The sequence below is a fragment of the Danio rerio genome, chromosome 19, assembly GCF_052040795.2.
Source record: "Danio rerio strain M-AB ecotype USA chromosome 19, GRCz13ab, whole genome shotgun sequence".
Lineage (NCBI taxonomy): Eukaryota > Metazoa > Chordata > Actinopteri > Cypriniformes > Danionidae > Danio > Danio rerio.
Window position 1 is genome coordinate 2,187,501 of NC_141039.2, and position 18,259 is coordinate 2,205,759.

General features: G+C 34.1%; 2 protein-coding genes across 51 annotated transcripts in view; both read left to right on the forward strand.

Annotated features, from left to right (window-relative positions):
* The window catches only part of dennd3a (DENN/MADD domain containing 3a), a 400,395-nt gene that overhangs the window by 102,068 nt on the left and 280,068 nt on the right, over positions 1 to 18,259 (forward strand). The window lies entirely within an intron of this gene.
* The window catches only part of ptk2aa (protein tyrosine kinase 2aa), a 108,677-nt gene that overhangs the window by 54,387 nt on the left and 36,031 nt on the right, over positions 1 to 18,259 (forward strand). For 16 of the 50 annotated variants that reach the window (XR_015945162.1, XR_015945163.1, XR_015945165.1 and 13 more), the window contains 12 exons: positions 769 to 856; positions 1,398 to 1,477; positions 1,581 to 1,643; positions 2,874 to 2,928; positions 4,537 to 4,677; positions 5,800 to 5,877; positions 6,669 to 6,776; positions 8,960 to 9,077; positions 9,286 to 9,316; positions 10,588 to 10,652; positions 14,469 to 14,486; positions 16,162 to 16,218. Coding sequence is in view for 32 of the 50 variants with exons in the window: in XM_088651341.1 (XP_088507467.1) it covers positions 769 to 856; positions 1,398 to 1,477; positions 1,581 to 1,643; positions 2,874 to 2,928; positions 4,537 to 4,677; positions 5,800 to 5,877; positions 6,669 to 6,776; positions 8,960 to 9,077; positions 9,286 to 9,316; positions 10,588 to 10,652; positions 14,469 to 14,486; positions 16,162 to 16,218 (902 nt within the window). In the remaining 18 variants the exon portion in view is untranslated. 50 annotated transcript variants of the gene reach the window in all.

Sequence of the window (18,259 nt, forward strand, 5' to 3'; positions counted from 1 at the left end):
TTAAACAGGTTATTCCAGATAGTAACAGTAGGGATAAATAATTGACAAGACAAAACATCCATATTGAAGACATTCACTCGATCATTATTTAACAGTGCTATTTAAATAATCGAAGGGCATGGAAATTATCTTTTTATTATTTGTTTTGCTTTAATTTAATTTAATTTTTTATTTATTTTATATTAATTAAATTAATTTTTATTTTATTTTTATTTTATTTCAATTTAGTTTTGTTTTCAGTTTCAGTTTTATTTAATTTTGTATTATATTATTGTTATTATTATTTTATATTATTTTAATTTACTTTAATTTTGTATAACATAATTTTAATCTAGTTTAATTTTGTATTATATTATTTTAAAATTTATTTTATTTTAATTTAATCTTATTTTATTTTAATTTAATTTAATATAATTTTTTATTTAAATAAATTTTATTTTATCTTGTTTTTTTTTATTTAATTTTGTATATTATTTTATATTTTATTTTAATTTTATTTTATTTATCTTATTTTAATTTTTCTTTTTATTTTGTACTTGGTATTTTATTTTAATATTTAAATCTGTTTTATTTTATTTATTTAATGACCATAACAATGCAATAATTGTATTGGTCTAGAACAGCACACTTTAGTTTCTTATCCCCTCCCCAATGGTCATCCAATTATGAGCACCTGTATGTGTGTGTGTGTGTGTTTGATGCTTTAGGCACATGATGACGTCTCCTGTCCGTCTCTTTAATCTGCAGTCTTTTATTCTGTGTGTTCAGGTATGAGCTGAGGATCCGTTACCTGCCGAAGGGCTTCCTGACTCAATTCACTGAAGACAAACCCACACTCAACTACTTCTATCAGCAGGTGAGTGTCTCTGAGTGTGTATGTTTATGTGTGTCTGTGCGCGTGCCATTCAGAAGCCTCTTCAGCTCACAGCAGCGCAGCATTGAGTGTGTGATTTCCCAGAATCCTCCTCCTGGACTCATGCTTTAGCTTTATAGAGGCTGTTGAGGATGTGGACAAAAGAAGGAGGTGACGGCAGTGTGTGTGTGTGTGTGTGTGTGTGTGTGTGTGTGTGTGAGTGTGTGTCTGCACAGATTAACTGCTTTTATTCTGCAGTGTGTGACGACTGATTTACTGTGTGTGTTTGGAGATGAACACCTGCTGCTGTGTCACTGTATAAAACAGCAAACAGCTGGTGCTCACACACTCATTCACACACACTCATTCACACGCACAGATACACACACACACTGTTGTAACAATAACAATGACATCACATATAATTACATCACATGATGCGCATGACCTTTTTTGTATTAAATAATAAGTTAAAATAATAATTTTATTGCGTGTGCGTGTGTGTGTGCGCATGTGTGTGTGTGTGTGTGTGTGTGTGCGGCAGGTGAAGAATGACTACATGCTGGAGGTTGCGGATCAGGTGGAGCAGGAGGTGGCGCTGAAGCTGGGCTGTCTGGAGATCAGGTGTGTAAACTCTTGCTCATGTCAGACACACACACAGACACACACACTCATATACACACACACACACACACACACACACTGACCTGTGCTGTTTCTGCTGCAGGAGATTCTACAGAGAGATGAGGGGAAACGCTCTTGATAAAAAGTCCAACTACGAGCTCTTAGAGTGAGTACTGATGACTGACACACACACACATACACACACACACACACACACACACACACACACACACACGTTTATTTTTGTGAATTGTGGGGATATTCCCAGCTCCCAGGCTGATTTAATACATAAAAATTTAAATATATATTTCTGAACCATTTTTTTATTAAATTGTGTTTAATTTTAATACATTTTATTTTAATTTTGCTTTACTTTGTTTCATTTTAATTTACATATAAATACATTTGATTTAATTTCACTGCTTTAACAATTCGTTTCATTAAATGTACTTATTTATTCATTTATTAAAATGAATATATTTAAACTAATTATATATTTTTTTACTTGCACAAATATTAGTTTAATTGAATTAAATAAATGTTATTTTTTAAATTAAATTTAAATGTATTTTATTTTATTTCCCTGGCCTCGACGATTGGTTTTAAAAATATCTGTGTAATTCTTAGCTATTTTTATTTCACTTTTTGTAAGTTATTTATAGTTGAAATAGTAGAACATTTGAATAATTAAATTTTTGTATATAATTTTAACAGTTTTTTATATAGTTTCAGTTTTAGTGAACTATACTAACTGTGCTTAATTACACTCATGAACAGCTGATTAGATTATAAACTGCATAATAACATCATCGTCTCTTACTGTAATTTCACTTATCATATTTGTGATGACTTATATTATTTCTGTAGTATTTGTGTAGCTGTGTGTGTGTGTGTGTGTGTGTGTGTGTGTGTGTGTGTGTGTGTGTGTGTGTGTGTGTGTTCACTTCTCTGAACTGGATTTTTAGTGCAGTGGTTTAAGCGATCGTCGATTCTGGATGTCCATAAACACGGGTGAATAGTTTGGCGGAGAGCCACCGGTTAAAGCTGAAGCCAAGCGCTTTTCATTTCCATCCAATGATGAAACAATCATCAGGGACTGTGGAGTTTTATTGGCCTTTAAATCCACAGTCAGAGAAAACACACCGACACACACTCCTTCATTTAAAACACAAACCTCTGTCTGTAATACTGCAATATTAGCATGCACCTGAAAAGATCTGACAGGTGTGCAGTTTATTCTGTTATAGCAAGTGCTCAAAAATGACAATTCAACAATTTAGCATGTTTATAAACGTTTGGCAAAGACATAAAAGTCCTTCAGATCAAGCTAATCTTGCTAATTAAAAAGAATTTCACTGCATCTGCCTCTGCTTTGTCTCCTGTTTCTGCGTTACAGGAAGGATGTTGGTCTTCGCCGCTTCTTCCCCAAGAGCTTGTTGGAGTCGGTGAAGGTGAGTCTGTGTTTTCTGGACAAACACATTTGGGTTTTTAATCGTGTGTTGTCTGGTAGACCTGATGTGATTGGCTCAGTTTAAGTCATTTGCATGAATTCATATTGATGCATGATACTGCCCTCATGGTTTTATTTATATGTATATGTATTTGTGAGAGAGAGAAATGCCCCATTCACTCGGGGCTTCAGCGTCAAAGCTTGACTGAAGGCGGGTCTGAAGTTGTGCTAATGTGATTGTCATAGCAGCGTCAGCCAATGAAATTCAATCAGCATTAGGCCACTGTCTAGCTGGTGAATTTGCATACAGCGATCTGATTGGCTGACGCTTCCGTCCACAATGCAGTTTGGCAACGCCTGACGTCACCCATTCAAAGTGAATGGGAAGCGTTAACCCTGACGCCCCGTGTGAATGGGGTGAGAGAGAGAGTTGAAGTCCTAAGTTGAAGAATTATTAGCCCCCCTGTATATTTTTTCCCCAATCTCTGTTTGACGGAGAGCAGATTTTTTTCAACACATTTCTAATCATAATAGTTTTAATGACTCATCTCTAATAACTGATTTCTCTTTCCCATGATGAAAGTAAATAATAATAGACAAGATATTCTTCAAGACACTTCTATACAGCTTAAAGTGACATTTAAAGGCTTAACTAGGGTAATCAGGGTAAAGTTAGGGTAATTAGGCAAGTCATTGTATAACAGTGGTTTGTTCTGGAGACAATCCAAAACAATTATTGCTTAAAAGGGCTAATAATATTCCCCTTAAAATTGCTTTAAAAAAATTAAAAACTGCTTTTATTCTAGCCGAAATAAAACAAATAAAACTTTCACCAGAAGAAAAAATATTATCAGACATACTGTGAAAATTTCCTGAATCTGTTCAACATCAAAAAATTAAATATATTAAAGTAATTTATTTAAAAACTCTAAAAACTTTTTTAACGGTCTCAATTATTTCTGCACTGTTATTTTATTAGCATTAATTAATAATGATGTTTCTTAATAAAATAGAAAAGAGGCAAATTTTCTCAAGTAAAGCCGCCTTCTTCCAGCTTTTTTGACCTTTCCCATAATGCCTCTGCAGATGTAAACTCAGATACGGCTTTGACTTCCTGTCAGGAAGGGTGGATCGTCCATCTGAAGTGACCGCTCGTGTTTTCTGATATGATCTGTGTGCGTGTGTGTGTGTGTGTGTGTGTGTGTGTGTGTGTGTGTGTGTGTGTAATGTTATTAGGCTTCCAATCATACCTTTCAGAGCTCAGACGATCACTAACAGCTTTGCTATTGTATTTAATGTATTGTTATTGTATGTAATAACAGTGCTAATATTGAAAATATATTAACAGCACTAACATCATAAATATAATAACAGCTGTAATAGATCATTATAGATGACTATGGTGTTTATTATTGTGTCTGATTGATTATGCATATTACTACCAAAAACATTTGTATTAATAAAAGGAAATACCAGTTTAAAGTGTTTTCAAGCTGATTTTGCACATTTATCTTGACATTAGCCTGTGCTTCAGCACGATGTTATTAGTTTGATTGTTTTGGATCAGTGTGTTTGAAGTGTAACGCTGCTCTTTCTCTCTGGGTTTCAGGCTAAAACACTGAGGAAACAGATCCAGCAAACTTTTAAGCAGTTCGCCAACCTGAACGACGAGCAGAGCGTCCTCAAGTTTTTCGAGATCCTGGCGCCCGTTTACAGATTCGACAAAGAGTGTTTCCGCTGCGCTCTCGGGGTACGACACGTCACTGCTCATCATCACTGAATATACTGCTGAAAATGGCTGAAAATACTGAAAAAATTACTAGAAATACTGCTGAAAATACTGATGAATATACTGCTGAAAATGACTGAAAATACTGAGAAAATGATTAGAAATACTGCTGAAAATACTGATCAATATACTGCTAAAAATAGCTGAAAATATTGCTGAAGAACTGAAGAAAATGACTAAATATTGCTGAAATTGACTAGAAATACTGCTTGAAATACCAATATTTTTAGCTATTTTCAGCAGCATGTTCATCTGTATAATACTGCTGAAAATGACTGAAAATACTGAGAAAAATGATTAGAAATACTGCTGAAAATACCAATGAACATACTGCTGAAAATGACTAAAATACAGATGAAAATACTGGTTAAATACTAATGAAAATGCTGATGAACATACTGCTGAAAATGGCTAAAAATATTGCTGAAATATTGATGAAAATATTGATCAACAAACTGTTAAAAATGACTGAAATTATTACCAAAAATGACAAAATTATTACTGAAAATGACTGAAATCCTGGTCTGTTCTGCCCTCTAGTGCTCCTTGGTGAAATTACATCCCCTGACACTGATATGAATGGAGTTTTACACAGCTATGAATGGTTCTTGTTAGTTATTAAGCTGTATTTGGCATTGTACTATATACTATATAATACATTTGGTGTAAGGAAATGAATGCTTTATTTAGCAGGGGTGCGTTAAATTGATCCAAAGTGAAAGAAAAGACATTTCTGTTTAAAATAGTGAATAAATAACTTTCTATTTATTAAAAAAATCCCCAAAAATGTATCACATTTTCCACCAAAATGTGAAGCAACTGAAATAATTAAATGTCAATAAATCTTCATTTGTATTCATCATTATTATTATTTATTTTACAAAAAATGTCAAATATTATTACAATTTGACATACATTTTTAATATTACTGTATTATTGATCAAATGACAGCTTTGTTCATTTTAAAATTAAAATAACTCTATATTTATATCATTAAATGTTCAAATATTTACATTTTAATTGAATTATTTGTTTAAAATATTGGTAATCATGTTTAACTTTCTCTCTTTGTTTCTGTTTCAGTCGAGTTGGGTCATCTCAGTGGATCTTGCGATTGGTCCAGAGGAGGGCATCAGTTATCTGACAGACAAGGGCTCCACGGTATTAATAATAATAATAATAATTCCTTCTATTTATATAGCGCTTTTCTGGACACTCAAAGCACTTTACACATTCAGGGGAGATCTCCTCAGAAACCACCACCAGTGTGCAGCATCCACCTGGATGCCAGGGTTAAACCCTTACTCTTTTTCCAAGGACATCCTGGGATTTTTAACATCCACAGAGAGTCAGGACCTCAAATTAACAGCGCTCACTGAGCAGTATAGAGTCCTCTTCACTATACTGGGACGTTAGTTCCTACACAGACCGCAGCTTGAGCGCCTCCTGCCGGTCTCACTAACACCACTTCAAGCAGCAACCTAGCTTTAACATGTGGTCTCCTATCCAGATACTGACCATGCTTGGCTTCAGTGGGCGACCATGTGAGAGCTGCAGAGAGCTAGCTGCCAGTAACCTTATTACCTCCATCTCCATAACAATAACCAACGAGTTCCATCTATTTATCTTAATCTGAGTTATTTCTGTTTGTTTATTAGTTCTATTTATGAGTAGCTCCGCCCACAGTCAAATCTCATTGGTCCTGCTATTAAAAACGAAAGTTGTGAGTGGCTCTAACTCTTATAAATCAGTCATCAATGAGGTCTGAGCTGAGTTTGCTCCTCTAATAATGACTCAGTTCAGCTCAATAGGAACATCATTGTTTAAAGACGTGATTGACTGCAGGGCTGATGCTTTCACAGGAAATGTTGAGGCTCAGAAGTCTGATGTTTGTGAGAGGGAATTTCTTCATGTTTTCTGTGCCGTCTGAGCGCATGTTTCTCTGCTTTCAGCCCACACACCTGGCCAACTTGACTCAGGTGCAGAGCATCCATTACTCCTGCGTGGAGGAGAAGGAGAGGAAGGGTGTGCTACAGCTGGATGTCGCTGGAGCCGCAGAGGTAAAACACACACAGATGTGAAGCGCTGATGTTTTGATGACTGCTGGAAGTGTTTAGATTGTGATCTGTGACTCAGGAGGCTGTATATCCAGCTCTGCAGGCTGTCATTTCAGTCTGTCACTGTTATTTTGGGTCTTGGCATCCTCATCTGTACTTTGTCAGTGTTTTTCTCTCTTTCTGACTGTCTGTCTGTCCTCCGGGAGACATCTTTACACAGGTTTAGAGAATCTGGTGGATTTCTTAGGCTGATTTAGTCAGTGTGTTATTGTTTAATAAAACTAAGATATTAAAAACGAGTTGGAGTATAACAGAAAAAATATATGTAAGACATATTAATAGATTACTAGTTACTAATATATTAATAGACTAAATGTACCGTATTTTTACTAAATACACTATATAGATATAGTATACATGCTAAACTGAAAAAATAAAGCTGATTATGAAGATTGTCATTTGTAAATAGAAATAAAATTAGTAAAAATGGCTGATTGTAAGATTAATCATATGTAAAAAAAATAATAATATCGATAGTTAAAAAAATGAAAAATATATGTAAATTAGAAATGTTGCCTAGGCAACCAAATAAAATTCATTTGTGGGAGTGTCTGAGATGATTTGTGGGCGTGTCTAAGATCATTTCTGTGTTTGTCTGATTATTTGTGGGTGTGCCAGATAGTTTGTGGGCGTATGTGAGATTATTTGTGGGCGTATCATGTACATTAGATAATCTGTGGGCGTATTTAAATTGAGGGAGAGTCATTTGTCGGCAGTTTGTGGACGTGTCTGAGATAACTTGTGAATGTCTAAGTTTGTAGGCATGTCTTATATCTTTTGTGGACATGTCTGGGTTAAATTGTGGGCGTGTCTGAGATGATTTGTGGGTGTATCTAAAATAATTGTGGGTGTAAAGGAGAATTTTTGGGGGCGTAACTGAAGAAAATGTGGGCGTATTTGAGAATTTTTGGGTCTATATTAAACAATCTGTCGACGAATCTAAATTTAATTTGTGGCAAATATATGAAATCATTTGTCGTATCTGAGTTAATTCGCGGATGTCTTAATTCTTGGTCTGTCTTATATCACTTGTGGGTGTGTCTGAGATAATTTGTGGGTGTGTCTGAGATCATTTGTGGGTGTGTCTGAGATCATTTGTGGTTGTATATGAGATCATTTGTGGGTGTGTCTGAGATCATTTGTGGGTGTGTCTGAGATCATTTGTGGGTGTGTGAGAATTTATGGTCATGTGGGTCATTTGTGGGCGTGTCTAATATAATTTGTGGGTGTGTCTGAGATAATTTGTGGGCTTGTATGAGATAATTTGTGGGCGTGTCTAATATAATTTGTGGGCGTGTCTGAGATAATTTGTGGGCTTGTATGAGATAATTTGTGGGCGTGTCTGATATAATTTGTGGGTGTGTCTGAGATAATTTGTGGGTGTGTCTGAGATAATTTGTGGGCGTCTCTGAGATAATTTGTGGTCCGGTCTGAGATGATTTGTGGGCTTGTATGAGATAATTTGTGGGCGTGTATAAAATAATATGTGGGCGTGTCTGAGTTAATTTGTGGGCGTGTATGAGATAATTTAATGGTGTGTCTGAGATAATGGGTGGTTATGTCTGAGATAATTTGTGGGCGTGTCTGATATAATTTGTGGGCGTCTCTGAGATAATTTGTGGTCGTGTCTAAAGTAATTTGTGGGCTTGTATGAGATAATTTGTGGGCGTGTATGTAATAATTTGTGGGTGTGTTTGAGATAATTTGTGGCCGTGTATGAGATAATTTGTAGGTGTGTCTGAGATAATTTGTGGGCGTGTCTGAGATAATTTGTGGGCCTGTATGAGATCATTTGTAGGTGTGTCTGAGATCATTTTTGGGCGTGTCTGAAATAATTTGTGGGCGTGTATGAGATCATTTGTGGATGTCTTAAATAATTTGTGGGCGTGTCTTATATAGTTTGTGGGTGTGCCTAATATCATTTGTGGGTGTGTCAGATAATTTGTGGGCGTGTCTGATATTTATGAGCATGTCTGAAATCATTTAAGACCCTTTTTCAGCCTTGTGGGTGTGTCTCCAGTGTGTGTGTGTGTGGTCAGTGCAGCTGGTCTGTGTTGTATCTTGACCTCATCATGAGGCTGCTGTGTGTGATAAAGGCTCATTGTGAGTGTGCTTGCTTCTCGTAGCCTCTCACGATCAGCACGCCGTCTTTCTCCACCGCCGAGAACATGGCCGACCTCATCGACGGATACTGTCGCCTGCTCAACGCCGTCAACCAGTCCTTCATCATCAGACCTCAGAAAGGTACACACTGATGCATTGTGGGATGTCTGGAGCCTGTACGCTATGAATGGGATGCATTGAGTGGGGAATCTCAATACAAATAGAAAGTGTGGAACTTTCTATAAATAGAAACTGTAGTGAGATATGAAGCGCAGTTGTTGGTGTTTGGGTGTGTCGTGTTTCTCTGTTTGATTTATACACTGATGTTGTGTGTGTTTCTGGTCTACAGATGGTGAAAGAGCTCTTCCATCCATTCCAAAGTAAGTCATAAATCCAGAGCGCTGAGCTGTTTAATAAACTGACGTCAGGCTGGAGATTCATACGGTCTCACAGTGAAGCTTCAGTGCATCCAAAACACTAAACTACAGACAGTACAGCTGGAGGGTATTGCCGATAGTCACCCAATATTTGTTTTTTAATGCAGTTTTTTTTGCAGAGAAGTTTCCAAAAGAGCATCATTAGACTATTTTAAAAATCTAAAGTCTGAAGACAAAAATTAGTATATTATTTTTGTTATAAAATGCTGAATTATATTTTGCATTGCATACATGTAATATTTTATCATCTTTAAAAATATGTGTACATATAGACTTCTAAAAAATATGGTAATATTATAAAGTGAGTTTTCATTGTTATTATTATTAATAATTATATTATTTTATTTTTACTATTGTTATTATTATAAAACGCAGAATTATTTTGCATTGCATATATGTATTTTTTATAAAATGTTTAAATATATAAACATATAAAAATATTGTGATATTATAAAAATATTATAAAAAAATATTATTATTATAATTATGGTTGTTTTATTATGAATAATAATAATCATATCATTATTCTAAAATGCTGAATTAGAATTTATTTAATTTGCATCGCATATAATATAATATTATTATTATTATTATTATTATTATATATTTATTATATTATATAACATTTAAGAAAATATTGTAGAAATATGTAGTGTTTGATTATAATTATTATTATTAATATTATTAAAGCTGATTTATATTGTGTTTTGCATTTATATAAAATTTCATAATATTCTATTTATAATAAATTAACATTTAAAAATATTGTAATATTATAAAAAGTATTATTATAATGATTAATTATTATGAATCATAATAACAATATTTTAAAATGCAAATTTATATTTTGTATTGCAAATATATTTTTTTTAAATATATAAAATGTAAAAAATATTGTAATATAAAAATCTTTAGTGTTTTATTATTATTATTATAAAATGCTGATATATATATAATTTTTCATTGCATTTATATAATATTTTAGCTTATTTAAAAAAAAAATACAATTCTTAAATTATAGTAATATATTCTGTCACCCAGTTCTACTTGTGGGCCTATAATATACATATGCATATACATCATTTTGTTTTCACCTTCTGCCAAATGCACATTTTAAGATTTTAATCTTCACCTGAGCCCAGAAAGTTGATAAATCAAACACACATTTGTGTTTAGACACGATACTAATATTCCTCATTTTGTTTCTGCCACAGACTTGCTAACAATGAGAAGCGGCTTGAGGGGATTCGGGCAGGAGTTCGGGCCATTTCTGTTTCAGGTAAGACACCTCTTTCATTTATATAATTATTATTTTTATTTTATGTTAAACTGATGTCCTGCAGAGCATTCTGGGTACTGACTCCTCAAAGATCTGTCAGCACTGGGAAACAATTCATATTAAAATTTGTTTTTTAATGCCTCGAGCCAGTTGTTCAGTAGGTCTTTGAGATTTGAGCATGTTCTACTGTCCAGCAGATGAAAATGGTTTATATGATCATTCAGAAAAATAATTAATAAGTGTTATTATTATATGGTGAGCGAGATTTGGCAAACACCATTAGTATTAATATCAGAGCTTAAAATTATATCCATTCTTACTAAGTGTGTGCAGTATTTAGCTTTTACTGAATATTCATTGATAATATTTAGTAGTAAGTTACTTTGGGGGACAAAACAAAAAATGCATTATGATTGTGTGATGAAGCCTATTACAACATATAAAAGCAAAAATATCCCCATGTGGGTTTGGGTTTTTTAATTTAAGCTGTGTCTATTGCTAAAATAAGACGACACATGCATTAAATAAACAACCACTAGGTGTCACTCCTACATACTACACATTTAAAGAGGACCCATTATTATTATTATAATTATTATTATTACTAGCCTTTTTACAAGATGTAAAATAAGTCTGATGTCCCAAGAGAGTGTATGTGAAGTTTCAGCTCAAAATACCACACAGATAATGTTTAATATCTCTTTGAAACTGACCTTTGATCCTAATTATGCGGTTTTGGTGACTGTCGCTTTAAATTTAAATGAGATTTTTTCAGAAGAGGGCGGAGCTTTGTGGCAGATCAGAACACTAATGGTTGAAATCTACTTCTCACTTAGGGCTGTTTATGCTAATGAGGGAGAGATGGTCACTAGTGGGCGGGGCCTTCCCCTCTGATGACATCATACAAAGAGAGAATATCAATCAAAGTGTTTCTGCAGACTGTTTTAATTAAGTCTGATTATAAACAATACAATTAATACATGTTTTCTATTAGAAGCTGGTTATATTCACACACTGCTGTCACACAACTGTGTTTAAACCCCTTATAAAAGTGATTTTCGCATAATAGGTACCCTTTAATAAACAACATTATAATATAACCAGACTATAATAACTATTTTAAGTGTTGAGGAACAAAGTTATATATTACAATCTGAAGTCACCTAAAAAATAGTATTTAAATATGTTAATTAGTTACGTTTTTGGTAATCTAAATTTGTTATGTAATTTTTAGAGACTAGTACAGGCTTAAATTTAAAATATAAACTATAAAAGTCTGTGTGTGTGTGTGTGCGTGCATGTGTGTGTGTGGTCAGACTGAAATGATCAGTGTGCTGTGATGGAGCTGGAGGTTAAATATGTGTATCTGGTCTTCATTCCTCCGCCATATTCTCCTGCTTGATGTTCCTCTCTCCATCTGTCCTCTGAAGACTCTCTGGTTCAGACGCCCACCAAAGCTGCTAAAGCTCGCCGTTTTCTCCTTCCGTTTGTCCTCTGTTCCCATGATCCTCCTCATAAGGGTACATGCTGCTCTGTGTGTGCGTGTGTGAACACTAACCTCATCTGATCTCCCTCATTGACACATGTTCTGCATTATCACGTCCGTCTGTTTCTCATTGGTTCATACTGCAGGTGTTTAATATATACTTGGATTTTTTTAGCTGGAGGCGAATGCTGTTTTGATTCTAGTGTGCAATAATTTTTTTTTTTAATTGTGCCCCTTATAAGGATGCAGTTTTTTTAATGTCACTTGACCAATCAAGTTATGTTTTTCTTCACATTAGCCACGCCTCCTCTGTGACTCCGCCCTATGGTGTGTTTGCTTTGCAGGTTGGGCAGGAAACTGAACATAATGTTTAAAAACGTCCATTTCCCGCTAACATTTGAGCACTGTTGAGCGAATTTTTCAACAGCGTTGATTTTCCATTGTGTTCACATGCTCAACAGAATTTGTGATTGGCCGTGGAGGTCATCAGTTCATCGAACTCACCGCTGTTCACTGAGTCTAACCACAGATACAGGCACACTGGAGGGGTTTAAAGCAGCGAAGATCAGCTGGTCTGTTAATAAGCTGACATACGAGTGATCCGCTGATGAATCGACAGATCTTCACTGCTTTAAAAAGCACCAGTGTCCCTGTATCTGTGGGTACACTCAGTAAACATCGGTTAGTTCGGTGAACTGATGAGCTTCAAGGCCAATCACAGTCATTTCTGTTGAGCACGTGAACACAATGGGAAATTAGCGCTGTTTAAGAACACGCTCATCAGCGCTCAAATGATAGCAGGAAATGGACGTTGTTAAAATCTTAGTACTGATTGGTTTCGAATTCCAGTATCGTGACAACACTAATTTAATGGTTATTGTTTTTTTTTTTTGCCACAATTGACATTGTTTAAGGGATTAATGTCAAGATGCAAAAAAATAAAGAATTATATTTTGCCTGAACAATGTATATTTGAGAAATTTAACAGAAAATGTATGTATTTGGCTTTTTCTAAAATACTTCGTGTTAAATAAACACATTGTTTATTCATTTACATCACTGCTGTGTAAACAAAACAATGAATAATAAGTAATATATTTTAAATTTTAGTGAATTTTGTAAATTATATATTGCATTTGGAAATGGTATACAATAATTTTGCATTTAAATATATAAAATAATCAATAATAATTAACATATTAACATATAATTTATAATATACATATAATTTATTTGTAGATTTTTATGTTATAGTGATGAGATGTAGACAATTTTACATTTATTTTGTTTAAGAAATGTAAAAGTGTCTTATTCTTTTACTGATTTATATATAGAATGCTCAACGTTCAAAATATATTTGAGAAAATCATCCCATTTATTTTATTTTATTTATTTTTATATTGTTTATCTTTATATTATTTATTTTAAATTTATTTTATTTTAATGTATTTTCTTTATTTAGTTTTTTTATATTATTTATTTTTAGTTTATTTTATTATAATTTTTTGATGTAATTTTTATATATTTTAATATTATTTATTTTTTAATTTATTTAATTGAATTGTATTTAATTCATTTTTAATTTATTTTTTATTGTTTATTTTTATATTATTTATTCATTATTTATTTATTTATTTTATTGTATTTTATTTATTTATTTATTCAAATTTAATTTTTTTTGTATTTCATTTATTTTAATGGAACTTTTGTTTATTAATATAATAAAATTTTATTTTATTTTTATAGTATTTTATATTATTTACTTTTAATTTATTTAGTTTTATTGTATTTTATTTAATTAAATTTTTATAGTATTTATTTTGTTTATTTTTATACTTTTTTTATTGTATTTAATTTACTTTTTAAATTTTTTGTTTAATTTAATTTATTTATTTTAATTTTAATTTGTTTTATTTTACTTTATTTTATTTATTTTTAATTTCATTATTTATTTATTTATTTTATTTTATTTTATTTATTTATTTATTTTTTGTATTTGTTTATTTTATTTTATTTTGCTACATGAATTTGCCTTTAATCAATATCAGGGACTTTTCCACATGCTGATCTACACCCAAAGCAGAACAATCCCAGTCAGATGTGTGTCCACGTCCCAATTGAATCCCATCCCACACATTCCTGCAGCACATCTAACCCAATATAACCCACACTAATGACTCCCAGAACAGCATGAACCAAACACATTTACTGCAGGAGCCGCTCACACAACCACTGAGCATTACACACCAGTTCAAATCCAGTGTTGATGTGTGCAGATGAATTAACCCTTCTCCTCTCTGCTCCTCTCCTATCTTTGCATGGACCTGCAGAAGATCTTAGTGGAGATGGTAAAGTTTGACTTGCAATTTGTTTCCCCCTAACTAACTCCCTGCTTTCTGTGCGTTCAGAAAAATCCTGGAATTATAGATGTTTAGTGTAGCTGTAGTGAGTTTTGATTGCTTCTCAGTGCACTTGAAGTCTCTTTTGCTCCCTACATTCCTCACAGGACACAATTTTAAAGGTGTAATTATTTTGAGAAGTGAGTAACCTCTTCAAAAAACAAAAAAGCTGGGCTGAATCTGTTTTGCATGAACACTAAGAGTCACTTCCTTCCCCTCGTCTTTCTCAAGCACAGCCACAGAGCTGCTGGGAGAGGCAGCTGCTATCTGATTGGTTACTAGGAGAGACAGCACTCTGATTGGCTGCTGGGAAAGAGAATAACACTCTGATTGGTTACTAGGAGAGAGAGCAGCACTCTGAATGGCTGCTGGGAGAGATAATTACACTCTGATTGGTTACTAAGAGAGACAGCTGCATTTCCATTGGCTGCTGAGAGAGTGAGAGTTACTCCGATTAGTTACTAGGAGATACAGCTGCTGTCTTATTGGTTGCTTGAAAAGACTGCTGCTCTGATTAGTTGCTTTGGAGAGACAGTCACTCTTTGGTTGGCTTCTTTGAGAGACATCCACTCTCTGATTGGCTAATGGGAGAGACTGTACCTCTCTGATTGGCTGTTGGGAAACACAGTCACTCTCTGATTAGCTGCTCGCAGGAATAGCTTCTCTCTGATTGGCGGCTGGGAGTCACAGCTGCTCTTTGATTGGCTGCTTTAGGAGACAGTCACTCATTGGCTACTTTAAGAGACAGTCACTCTCTGATTAGTTGCTAGGAGAGACTGTATCTCTCTGATTGGCTGTTGGGAGAAACAGCTGCTCTCTGATTGGCTGCTTTAAGGGACAGTCACTTTCTGATTGGTTGCTAGGAGAGGCAGTCACTCTGATTGGCTGCTAGGAGAGACAGTCACTCGTTGATTGGTTGCAAGGAGAGGCAGTCACTCTGATTGGCTGCTTTTAGAGACAGTCCCTATCATTGACTGTTTTAAGACAGTGCTTCTCTCTGATTAGTTGCTGCATGAGACAGCAGCTCTCCGATTGGCTGCTTTGAGAGATATCCACTCTGATTGGCTGCTAGGAGAGATAGCTGCTCTCTGATAAGAAGAGACAGCTGTTCTCTGATTATCTGCTTGCAGAAACAACTGCTCTCTGATTGGCTGTTTTAGAGCTATCCACTCTCTGATTGGCTGCTGGGAGAGACAGCTGCTCTCTGATTAGTTGCTGGCAGAGACAGCAGCTCTCTGATTGCTTGCTAGGAAAGATAGCTGCTTTCTGATTGGCTGCTAGAAGAGACAGCTGCTCTCTGATTATTTGCCGGCGGAGACTGTTGCTATCTGATTGGTTGCTAGGAAAGACAGCTGCTCTCCGATTGGCTGCCTGCACAGACAGTCATACAGATTAAGTTCAGGGAGTTTAAAAGAGAGAAGTGCACTTGAGTTTCAGTGTGCATGTGTCCTCACGCAGTAGTCTTTCGGCTCTAGTTTGTGTAGTGGAAGGTTACGTGTGTTTCTGGTTGTGTAGTGACTGAGTGGGCGTTATTTTGGCCGCTCTGTCTGTCTGTCTGTGTGCGTGTGTGTGTGTGTGTATGTGTGTGTGTGAGACACTGACCACTTCTTCTGTCTCCCTGCAGAAACAGACGACTACGCAGAGATCATAGATGAGGAAGACACCTACACCATGCCGTCTAGTAAGTACCCTCAATCTGTGAAGTGTGTCTGACTGCTGGATTCCAGATGTTTCTGTCCAAATCCATGCTGTCTCTGAGCCAGATCTTGACTCTTTTTTTCCCTCTGTCTGGCTGGTTTGGTTTGTTGATGTGGCGGTAAATGAAATTTAAAGTATCCAGCGCTAACATTCCAGAAAACTCTCTGGAAACTCACTTAGTTTTCAGACTGTCAGGATTGGGGGTTTGTGTGGAATTGAAACTGCTCTTATTTGGGCGTAAACTCTGCAGAGGGAGAAAAGAGCATGCGTGTATGTTTGTGTGTGTTTATATCAGGGTTATAATCTTTATTTTAACCATAAAAGATAGTTGCAATGGCAGCATTTTGCACTGTTGTTGTGTTTAATTGAGATGCTAAAATCACTGAAATATTATAAACATCATTAACCTGATGTATTTAAAAAAAATAGATGTTTTTAGATGACAAAAACTGTATAGATATATTTAAAAATTTAAATGGAAAGAGCTAATATAAAGCTAATTATTCAAATATTATATTATTTCAGTAAAACAACAATTTAATATGAGGACAAATCAAAACTTCTAAATAAAAACGATTTATTTGAGGTTTTATTATATTATAATTTATTTTAATGTATTATGCTGGTTTTCTCTCTTAATTAGCACACTAATAAACAATTAACAAGCACACTGGACGTCTGTGATGTGTCCTGATTTTGGTTGTGTGTTTATATATCAGGGTTATTATCTTTATTTTAACCATAAAAGATAGTTGCAATAGCAGCATTCTGCATTGTTGTTGTGTATAATTAAGATTTAAAAATCACTAAATCTTTATAAACGTATTTAACTAGATATTTTGAAGTTTATATAAAGAAAAAGTATGCATTTAGATAGGAGATAATTTTAGAAAACTGTATATTATGCACTATATTAAAAATTGCTACAGTTTTAAAACTAAAAAAGCTCATATAAAGCTAATTATACAAATTTAATATATCAGTGATAATAATAAAAAAACTGTTTAATATGAAGAAAAATCAAAAACTATTTATTTGAGGTTTTATTATATTATAATTTATTTTAATTTATTATGCAGGATTTATCTCTTAATTAGCTAAGTACAAATACAGTGGATGTCTGTGATGTGTCCTGATTTTGCGTGCATGTGTGTGTGTGTGTGTGTGTGTTTATATATCAGGGTTATTATCTTTATTTAAACCATAAAAGATGGTTGCATTTTGCATTTTTGTTGTGTTTAATTAAGATTTTAAAATCACTGAAGCTTATTTAACTTGATATATTTATGTTTATATAAAGAAAATATATGTATTTAGATAGAAGATGGTTTAAAAAAAACTGTATGGAGGTAATAAACATTACTACAACTTTGAAACTGTAATGGTTAATTAAGGGAAAATAGTATTTCAGCGATACTAAAACAATAGTTTATATGAGGAGAAAATTATACCACTCAATGCAAACATCATGCATAAACATAACCTGTTTTAGTATTTATTAATTTGAAAATGCAGGTTGCCTCTCTGAGTTAACGCTGTATAAACACACTGGACATCTGTGATGTGCCCTGATTTAGTGTGTTTGTGTGTGTTTGTGTGTGTGTGTGTGTGTGTGTGTGTGTGTGTGTGTGTGTGTGTGTGTGTGTGTGTGTGTGTGTGTGTGTGTGTGTGTGTGTGTGTGTGTGTGTGTGTGAGTCAGCGACTGCACACTAAAGTTCACGAGTGTGTGACTTTATGAACCATCACAGGTTTCTGAACACACGTCGGTTAGGAGCACAAATGGAGACGTTTAGAAGAATGTTCAAGCTGCTGTTTTGCATTCAGTGAATTTTATGAACAAACTAATCTAGTCCTTTTTTCCCTGAAAGATTTTAGTTAAATATTCAGTGTTTTACATCTCACTACTTCATTCAGAACATTCGGGGGGAAACCTAAAACAGAAGTAAAAAGTTTTGCGAAACGTTCCCTCCAAAAAAAGAAGCAATGTTAATGGCATTGTTGCTAAATATTTGTATTAAAATTAT